This window comes from Impatiens glandulifera, chromosome 2 (genome assembly GCF_907164915.1).
Source record: "Impatiens glandulifera chromosome 2, dImpGla2.1, whole genome shotgun sequence".
NCBI lineage: Eukaryota > Viridiplantae > Streptophyta > Magnoliopsida > Ericales > Balsaminaceae > Impatiens > Impatiens glandulifera.
In genome coordinates this window covers 22,116,503-22,127,212 of record NC_061863.1, presented here as the reverse complement: position 1 = coordinate 22,127,212, position 10,710 = coordinate 22,116,503, and the positions used below count along the sequence as shown (strand labels likewise).

General features: G+C 30.0%; 1 protein-coding gene across 2 annotated transcripts; it reads left to right on the top strand.

Annotated features, from left to right (window-relative positions):
* Positions 1–3,479: 3,479 nt before the first annotated feature.
* LOC124923800 (transcription factor SRM1-like) lies at positions 3,480–7,484 on the top strand. Of its 2 annotated transcripts, XM_047463775.1 has the most exons (4): positions 3,480–3,665; positions 4,512–4,582; positions 4,706–5,084; positions 6,647–7,484. In XM_047463775.1, the coding sequence occupies exons 3-4, from the start codon at positions 4,711–4,713 to the stop codon at positions 7,089–7,091; spliced, it is 819 nt and encodes a 272-aa protein (XP_047319731.1). In that variant the 5' UTR covers positions 3,480–3,665; positions 4,512–4,582; positions 4,706–4,710; the 3' UTR covers positions 7,092–7,484. The 2 variants fall into 2 exon arrangements, with proteins under 2 accessions (XP_047319731.1, XP_047319732.1); XM_047463776.1 differs by lacking the exon at positions 4,512–4,582.
* Positions 7,485–10,710: the final 3,226 nt, after the last annotated feature.

Sequence of the window (10,710 nt, the reverse complement as noted above, 5' to 3'; positions counted from 1 at the left end):
TATATATATATATATATCACAAGAAGAATTAAGATCAAAATTGAAAACATCAAGAACATGTACATTTGGGTCAATTTTCCTTTTTATTTTTTGTTCAGTCAAAACTTATTGAAATAATATAATTTTTTTTTTGTTAAGTCACATTATTTAGAATAATATATAATATAAAAGAATTAAGTATCTACTATGGAGACATTAATCTAAGATACTATTATGTATCTCTATGTACAAATCAATATCAACAATTGTGGTGTTCGTTGGAGCACATATTGGCTGTCCTTCCATAAAAGGACTCCAAGTGTCTAATACCATCAAATAATACCTTCATTTCATCTAAATATTATAGTTTGTAACCTATCATAAATAAGGGTGTTCATCGGTTCAGTTTTTAGATTGTTCAAGTTTCTTGATTTGTGTTATTTGATTTTTTTTTATCAAATTTAAAACTGAACCAAATTCGAATAAATTTTATTGAAATCGAATTGAATTCAATTTTTCGGTTCGAATTTGAATAATTCGATTCAAATCGAATTTATTTATTTTTTAAATTTTATTGTTAAATCAAATTTTAAATTTATCTACTACAAGTTTAAAACTATGTACAAAAAAAAGAGTAAAATCACCCAAACTATTCTTAGTGACTTACTGATCTTCAATGTTTGGCGGTTGAACGACAAAAGTAAAACAATATTGACGACTATCAATATATTACTGGTGAGATAGTTTAATAGGTGAAGAATTTTAAAGAATCTTAGAGTTAGAGATAAGTTGTACGAATAGAAAGATTACGAAGACATGAATGTGGGCGGCTAGAGGAAACGGAAAAGGAACGAAGAATTAGGGTTTTATTGGGCTAGATAAGAATATTATGAATATATTAGGAGGTCCATATTAATTTAATATATAATTATTTAATTATACGTAATAAATTATATATAGTATAATTAAAATAAATAATAAAAAATGAATTCGGTTTGCAGTTTGGTTTCGAGTTGAAACTCAAACTCGAAAACAAAACTAAAAACTGTATTTGAATTCGAATTAGTTTAGAATTCGATTAAAAACAAAAAATGAAATTCGAATTCGGTCGAATATTCAGTTCACACCAAATATTGAACACCCCAAATTATAAAGCAAGTCAACTCTTAATATATGTCAATATAATTTATTTTTCTAATTTTAAATATGATAAATAATTAAAAATATTATAACTCACCTTAATATATTCTTCTCATTCTTCAAAGTCCAATTAATTAACGATATTTATAATTATAATTAGATCATATCAATTTCCAATTTTATTAATTATTTTTTCTCAATTTTGCATAATTTTGTTTTCTAAGTAATCTCATTCATTTATTAACCGTATAAGTATTTTTTTTTCTCTCTTTGATAATATTGCTAATTATACCATTAACATTTCTTAAAACTATTTACATTCTTATCCTACTTCCATCATCTTTCCAATTTGCTATTTGTAATAGTTACATATCAATAAATATGTAAAAAAAGATACAATTATCAATTCTATCAATAAAACATATGATTAAGCAAATAAATTTCTAATAAAACAAGCCTTAAAAGAGATTTCTATCATAAATTTAGATTGGTACTAAAAGTAAGAAGTTTGTAAAAAAAAAAAAAATACACTCTAACAGAACCTTAAACTGGGAGAGTTCAAAATTGAACACTTTATATTTCAAAATTCAACACTTCGTGATTATATTCCACAAACAAATACAATTTGTAGATTATATTTCAAACAAAGACAATTTATAATCGATGAAAATTGAAAGATAAATAACAAACATAAAGTGTTTTTACATGAAGAGACTAAGAGGACAAATATAAATAATATTTTCTTCCATAAACAAATCAAGCATGAACCCATAGGCATGTTCCATAAAGGTAATTGAAAGATAATGAAGAGAGCAACTTACATCAAGATGATACTAATAGAGAACATAAGAAGATAATAACATATAGAGATAGTGCACTTTCAGCGCGAAGAGACTATGTCCAAGAAAAGAGAGACAAATCCCTTTTTAACAAATGGATAGATAAAAAAACAACTAAGTTATTAATTTTTCAAGCAATACACAAACATAGTTTAATTAATATAGAAGACTAAAAAAAAAAAAAAACTTACTTGAGTCATACAAATATATAGAGTGGTAGAGATACAATAATTGAAAAGATGTCGTGAATAACTAGTGGTGAATAACTAGTGAAGAAGATCAAATGTTTACTCTTGTGTTATCAAGGTAAAAGAGAAAAATATGAAATGGAAATATTAATATTATTTATATATTATGTAATTTTATAAAATTACAAGGATAAATAAGTTTTTGATCATTTTTTTAGAGTTCCTTGTTTATCCATTTTTTCATTTCTAAAATAAATTTGATATTTTAGTTTTATTTATTTATTTTGATCTTATTTTTATTTAAATTTATAAAAATAAATTATTATAAATATATGTTATTAAACATATTTATATTAAATAAATACTTAATAAATCAAGTTATTAAACACTAGTTTTAATTTATTTAAACATTATCAATTTATTTAATAATAAAGTTAGAAGATTCAACAATTTATTCTAAATCTTTTGTTTCATTGTCTTTTATATTATATTAAATTTTGTTTCCATATGTCATAGTCATTTATATTTTTTTACAGAGTAATTTAATATTTTTCTTGAAAAAGTTAATTAAATACAATTTTGTGAAGTAAACCAGAGTAGAGTACATTCCCTATTCCGATATGGTCTGGCCCCACATGGTGATTGTGCTGTTGATGTTAGGGCCACTTACCCCCAAAATTTTCAATATTTAATATTTTTTAATTATCTTATTAATTATATATTAAATATCTATATCAACTAGCATGTTTATTTCCATTCCTATCCCTCACTACTCTCATGTCATAATAATTTATGATATTTTTTTTCTTCTTATTATAATTATATAATTAATTTGTGGATATATTTATTCTTTTAAATATATAATTAATAAAATTAATTTAATTTTATGGGCCATAGTTCTTTTAGTTTTTGAAATTAGACATTCTCGTATTCATTCTCAGGTAGCCCTAACTCCTATACATAAGTTTTTTTCAAAAAAAAGTAAAACTAATTATATTTACTACAAAGTTGTTAATAAAAAATGATGTAATTTGGTGTAAATTTTTTTTTTTTATCTAAAAGAGTTTCACTTAATTTAATCATTTTTTTTTACTTTAACCATTTAAAAAAATATTATAATTGTGATATTAACCTTACAAAATACTAATTAAATAAACTTATAATATGCTTAAGATTGACTTATCAATTTTGACATGATAGTAAAAGATACATGTATCTCTATTATGAAATGAAACAATCTGACCCGGAATTGTACCAGCACCTAGGGATGTCCCATGGCCCATATCCATGACGGTCCATGTCCCTATTCTTTTCTGTTTATCTACTCTCTCTACGCTTGACGGAATATAAATCGGCTCTTTTACAATTTCCATCGAGGTTTTCATCAAATCGTCACTCTCCTTCTGTCCTCTCACTCTTCTGCAACTAGCCTGCTCCTTTAAGGCCGACCTTGCTAAGTAAATATTTGACCCCACCTTCATGGATCAAGATATTTTGTGATAACCCATCAACGTCTAAGGTAATTTTTCTGCTTCATTTTTCATCCTACTGAAATTCCTTCTCAATTATTCCTCTTCTCTGTTTCGGAATCTTTTTTCTTTTCTTTTTTTTAACTTTCTCAATAAATTCCGCTGCTTTATGGGTATGATTGGGTTCACATTCGGCTTGTCACCGTATACCTATAGGATGTAGCCTAGGTTTTGTTTATTGTTTACTGTTTAGGCGTTGAAGATAGTTTCGATTGAATGGGTTCCTGTGGAGATTAGTTTTAAGTTTTTGGAAGATTTAAGTGGTCATTTTAGCTTTCTGCTTTTGATTTCTGATGTAGGTTAACTTGGTAACTTGGAGTATAATTTATTCAATTGGGTTGTTGACAATTCACCAATGTGGCTTTCAAAACGTCCGAAAAGGCAAATAGGAGTCATTTATGAAATTGACCTTAATAACCCATCAGTTTCTTTTATTTGGTAACTTGAAAACGTGGTATGGGTTTTCTTTACTGAGTGAAAAAAGTTGCTCTCTTGTACAAGAAATGGTTAAAGTGTACTAAAAGTGTTATTTCTTTACTCTGTGTAAAAGCTGTAAAAAAGATGAAGTCTTGTGGGCCTAATACTGTCAAAACCGTGATTATTATTGGGAGATGCTTTTGTTTTTTTGGTGTTGGTTGGAATCAGAAATGGCAATTTGAGAACTGATTTCATGTTCTTCAGTCTTATGGGGTCCTTCCACAACTCCCTTGTCTTGATTTCATCTCCAAAACCCTAATCTTACCATCATGGAATTCAGTTTTCTCCCTGCTATTCTTCCACCTAACCATTAATTGATTTCTTTCTCAGTTGTTTCTCATGCTCATCCCATGTTTCAGATTTCAGTAAGTGTAGAGAGAGGCCGAAAACCAAACTGCCAGTGAAATATTCATCTTCTTCTTTTCATCAGGTTTTTTGGGTGCATCTGATTGAGTTCACTTACTTTTGTTTTAGATCTTCTTGGGATAACTGCAGTTTCCCTACAAATTGATCTTCCTTAAGTCTTAAAATTGCATTTCATTAATCAAAACAGAAGTGATGCCAGCTGATAAAATGGAAAGTAACAATGTATCTACATGGAGTAGAGATCAAGAGAAGGCTTTTGAGAATGCCTTAGCCACTCATCCGGAAGATTCAGATGATTGGTTCGAGAAAATTGCTGCTGATGTACCCGGAAAATCCTTGCAAGAGGTTAAGCATCACTACGAACTGCTACTTGATGATCTTAGCCGCATTGAATCTGGCCTTGTGCCTCTTCCCAACTATAATTCTTCTTCTGATAGTTCAACAAACCATTCGGGTGATTCTGGGATGAGCAAAAAGGACTCTCCTACTGATCAAGGAAGTAAGCAGCTTTCAAAGACAGAGCAGGAGAGACGAAAGGGCATTGCGTGGACAGAGGACGAACACAGGTTTATAATTTTTCCCATTCTTTTCAAAATCTAGAACTTGGTTTTTTCTCCTGATTCAGAATTTTGCTTGTTGCTTATGTATGAAGATATTTTGCCTAGTAGTTAGCTTATATGTGTATTTTGAAGCAATTCTTTGAGCTGCTATAAGATTGGTAGGGTATAGCTTATTTCTCAATAATATTCTAAATGAAATATCCTTTTAGAATATATTCTAAGTTAACATTGAGTAACTATGCTACATTTATCATGTGAGGAGCTCCTCTTGGAAAAAGTCTTTTTTATCCTTCGCCAAGGATAGTAGTCGTCGATTTCCCAATTTTCCTTAGGATAGAAATGAGTTAACCAGAATGAAAAGATACAGTTAAAGAAGGAAAGTAGGAGTTTGAAAATTCATGGTGAAAGCAACGAATGTGAGGATAAGATTGGAAGTGATTTTTTTATTGGTATAAGATTGTTTTAACATCATAATCTAGATTATTGTGGAATTTTTGTTACTTCATTAGTATACAAATTACTTTCAAGATCGTGATCTAAATTATAGTGTAATTTTTTACTTATATTGGTTAGAGATTTGTTTGGACATGATCCATATGATTTTCTAGATCATTGTGATTTTTGGTGAATATAACAAATGTTGATGTAAGTGTAATACCTAAACAGCCCATAAATGATTCAATTTAGCAATGAAAATTTGTTTCATGGATTGTGATTGATTTGGTGTATTGTGATCCAAATTCATCTTGGCTGTGATATACTTTGAACTAGACTTCAAAAATAGTTCAGATTTATGCTTAGGTCCTTTTCGGTCTGTTTCAGTGGTGTCCTTGTTTGGGTAGTACTTTATGTATTTTTGTTGTCTTCTTTATCATTTCCTCTATTCTAGGAGGGTTTCTGGCTTGATGTCGATTTTTTCCCTTTCGCCTTCCCTTGTCTTCTCTTTTCTTTGAAATGTTGTTTGTATTATATATAAGGGTTGCTTTCATTCCATCCCATTTAACACTGTTATATTTGCAGTTTAGTTTTCCAAAGGGGGAATGTCTTGTTGATAACTTCTTCTCATGATTCATTCACTTCAATGTGCATACCATATTTTTTAGTTATAAGACATCTAAGAGCTTGTTTGATGTAGGTTGTTTTTTAAATACATTGTTTGATGGAAAAATGAATTATTTGAGTTGAATGACTAAACTATCTTTTGTATTTAATATCTTAAAATATTAGAAAAAAATAAAAATAAGGGTATTTTAGTTGATAATTTGAATGATTTAATTGTTGAAAGTGATTGATGATAAGATAACCTTTAAATCTTATAATCCTAGGCCTTGTTCGATCTTGGGTTATTAGAATAACTAATTGGTTATTTCTGAATGATATTTGTCTGTTATAAGTTATTGAAAATTAGGTTATTTGAGATTAATCTAAAAATGTCCAGATCCAACAAAGTCGTCATATATTTTCAGTTTTGGCATATTTCTTAGATAGTTCCTTAATTGAAATCGTTATTGTTTCACACCCACACAAGTAATCATAAAATTTTATTCTTTGTTTTCATTGAAAAACAGATTATTCCTTATTGGTCTAGAAAAATATGGAAAAGGGGATTGGAGAAGCATATCACGTAACTTTGTAGTAACAAGAACACCCACACAAGTGGCAAGCCATGCTCAAAAGTACTTCATCCGTCTCAACTCAAGTAACTCAAGTAACGTAGATAGAAGACGGTTAAGCATTCACGACATTACCAGTGTCAATAATAACGGTGAAGAGGTTTCAGTTGTCCCTCATCAAGGTCCCATAACTGGCCAGACAAGCAGTCCCACTCCGGTTAGCTTAACCGCCAAAATGAGCCCAAATGTTTCTTCCCTTCATGGGATGTATGGTACTACCGCAATAGGGCAGCCCGTAGTTGGTGGACCCTTTGTCTCTGCAATTGGTACTCCGGTCAACATTGGTCCTTCTTATGGAATGCCAATTCCATACCCCATACTCCATAACAGGTCAAATTGAGAAAACTTGTACAAAAAGTTTAGATCTCCGGTTCGATTTCTCACTCAGAACACCTTTATGTGAAAATCATGATGGCAGTGGGGGACAAAAGTTGATGATTGAAGTTGTTAAGTTGGATTTGGATTTGGTGATAATAAATATAATATTAATAATATTTGGTTGTTTTGTAGTTTTAGTTTGTCTACAAATGTAGACACTATTATTTTGCTCATTTTATCTCCAAAGGGAGTTTAGTCCTATAATAATAAATTGTTGTACATAGAAGTTCTCACTTGCTTCAAACTTCATTGACAAGTGAATTAGTATGTTTTGGCACAAACTATTATTATATGCCTTTGATTTGGCATACTAACCAGAATGAAAGACACCATATTTTGGTTGTTTTTTCTTTCATAGATTTGTTGAGATTTGCTGCAATTTTTTTTCCTTCTATTTCTCATTTTAATTGGGTTTGTTCACTTTGTTGCATATCTACAAGTTAAATTTCAGATTCCATTTTATTTCAATTATTAGTTTGGGTTTTATTGTTAATGCATATAGAGTGTAACTTCATGCACCTATAAAATCTCAAGATTGAGTATTGTAAATCAATTTTTAGATTTGAATCAAATTCACACTAGTTAATTCATCATTTCCTCATTTTTTTTTATTGATCACAATTGTAGCTTTCATCCTTTCAATTTGTTCAATATTGGTAATGAGATTTTAGTTGATTCAATGTTACCCTTCAACTTTCATTTTGATTCAATTCTTACATTTAACTTACTAAAAAAAGCACAAAAGTAAAGTAATAACATTTTTTTTAATCTTGAAATACGGGACGTTTCGTAGCAACCAAGTTAGATTATCATAAAAACCTTAATCTCGTTATGATCTATTTCGTTTATGCATATTTTTTATTATTTTTTTCTTGATGTGTTAATAATTATGTTTTGAATTCATACAATTATGTATCTATTAAATATTAATTGAAAATTCACTTTTAACAAAATAAAGACTAGAAAGTTTTGGATTGTCCCATATGCTTTTGTCCTTCCCTTGTTATAAACAAACTCAAACTTAGAAATCTCCATTCACATTGCCCAAATCTTTTTTTGAAAGTGAGAACAAAGTTATGTTTCCAACTCAAGACATTTAAACTATTCTTTCGATTTTAACATGCCATTTGTTATTTTAACATGGTATTTGTTCTAAATAACATAATCCTTTCACATGTAGAATGATCATTTGTCTTCTTCTTTTTTAAGAATTGCTCACTAAATAATTTATTGCATTCTTTCTTCTCGGTTCGCTTTGACCCCTGCTCAGGGACCAGAATATTGTCATGATTATAGAAGCAATGCCAATTTATAAGTCGAATACTGGACTTGTAAGAAAGTTTTAGTTTTGACATAAATATTATTATAATTATTTTAAAAAATGAGTAAGGTAAAAATTGAAAATAATTTTAGATGTATTTAGTATAAATAAATATTAACTTTTTAGTGTTCAATATATGAAAATTTGTAACAATCTTATACCGTGCTACAAAATAAAATTTAATCATTCATTTTAGTCTAATTGATTTTTTTAAGATAAAAAAAAAACTACTTGAATTGTAAAGAGCCAAATTCTCGTGTTCTATAATCTTATTAAGAATAAGTCAACCACCAAGGGCGTGGAACACTTGCCTCAACAAGAGAATGAGGAGTCTCAGCTTCGTGAAATATTCTCAAGAGCAGGCTGTGTACACGAGATCCCATGGAGAAGAAGTACTCATTGTTGACGTATACATCGACGACTTGATCGTGACAAGATAAAGCATCAAGAATGTTGAGGAGTTCAAAATACAAATGACGAAGGAGTTCGAGATGAGTGATTTTGGGTTACTCTCGTACTATCTTGGTATCGAGGTGGACCAGAAAAATATAGCATCGAGGTGAAACAGACAACTTATGCGAAGAAGGTGTTGAAACAGTTTGCAATGGAAGAATGCAACTCGAGCAAGTATCCAATGGAAGCAAAGCTGTAGCTCGAGAACCGATAGATCGTTGTAGAGTTTGTAAGCACCAAAGAGCAACGTGTAGACATTCTCATAAAGGCACTAGCAAGATTCAAATTCGCGGAGATGCGAGAGTTGATCGACATGAAGAATCTCGAACCAAATCAAGCTTACGGGGGAGATTGTGAGTCTAAGCATTGATTGTCAGCAAATTAAAGGTTGTTGTCCTTTATTGTCTTTTATTCAATTAGAGCTTATTTAATTATTAATGGCTTGGGCTTATATCTATAAGTAATTTAGGGTTTCTAAGCTAATTACTCTTTTATAAAGATTGTTTGTAAAGTTAATACACAACACTTAAGTCTCTCATAAACTTTTATTTTTCAACAAATCTTATTGTCCTTCCAAATTTTCCAATGTTTTCTTTCCTCATAATCGTTCTTTTTTTGGGAATTAAAGGAGAACTAACATGACATTTTAGTGACATTTAGGTAATTCAAAGCGCTTCTAGATGAAATTGAATTAGTGACATTTTGGTATTTTAAACCGACTTACCACTGAGCTACTTTGGTGGGGTAATAATCGTTCTTAAAAGATCCTAAAATCAAAACCACCAAAGGTAAACTGAAAAAAACTAGTTCGAGCTCAAAGCAAAAGCTCATGAATTGAGGATGGTTTAAATAGTTTCCTAGGTTAAAAATGGTGAGTGAACTATTATAGAGAGAGTCTCTTTTTCCATTTTGCCATTGTTGAGTAATTGATCTTTTGATTTATTCGAATTTTGAAGTTATAGTGCATTTTAAGGCTTGAAGTTGGCTTAAGAGTTCTTGTTGAGGGCCATTAGAAACTTTGTAAGCTCTCGGTTCAACTCTATTATCGTGTTTTACCTTTTTATTCTTTGCATTTGTGATTTGGTTTTATTCTAAATAATTTGTAGAATCTTTCTGTACCGATTTGACAAATCAAAATGATCTAAATATGAAACGCCTAAATTTAAATTTGGATAGTTTCAGTTTCCTTTTCTTCGGTCTTCGATTAGAGGCTCTTGGGTTCATTCCCATGGTCAGATTAGGGGCAGAGCTACACAACGGGCGGTGGTTGGCTATAACCTTGGTATCTGAATAAGTGAATATGCTGATGAAACACTAAAGATGCAGGCACAAGAGACGACGACTGATTGAAAGAATTGGGTTCATCGGAGTTTGCCAATGCAATGCTCGACACTCGATGGTGTCGATCAAGGATTTTGGGTATGGGTTTGCTTTTTTTCGATGATCGAAGCTACGAATTCTGGATCTCTAAAGCTATAGAGAGAAGGATTTAAGGAAGATCCTATAATCAGAGTTATCTTTTCCATTTCCTTCTACCACTCACCTAAATTTTAAAGAGTTATCCAACAAATAACTTTCATATATTGAACTACGTGATGCTTTTTAAATGGAGTTGGTTTGCGCAAATTATTTGCTTCATAAAATGGTATATAGATATATACAGTCAATCATATACCAGAAAATAAAGAACTGATTCAATGAAGAATAAACAAGCGCAAATACCAATCTCATGAATAAAAACAACCATTGTTTAGATTCAAATTCATCTAAATCTTCAGATCTTTAATTCCTAACCCCAACAAAGTTA

Coding starts and splice junctions, on each gene's coding strand:
- LOC124923800 (XM_047463776.1), top strand. CDS start 4,711: ATGCCAGCTGATAAAATGGAAAGTAACAATGTATCTACATGGAGTAGA. Junction 5,085..6,646: donor TGGACAGAGGACGAACACAG/GTTTATAATTTT, acceptor ATTGAAAAACAG/ATTATTCCTTATTGGTCTAG.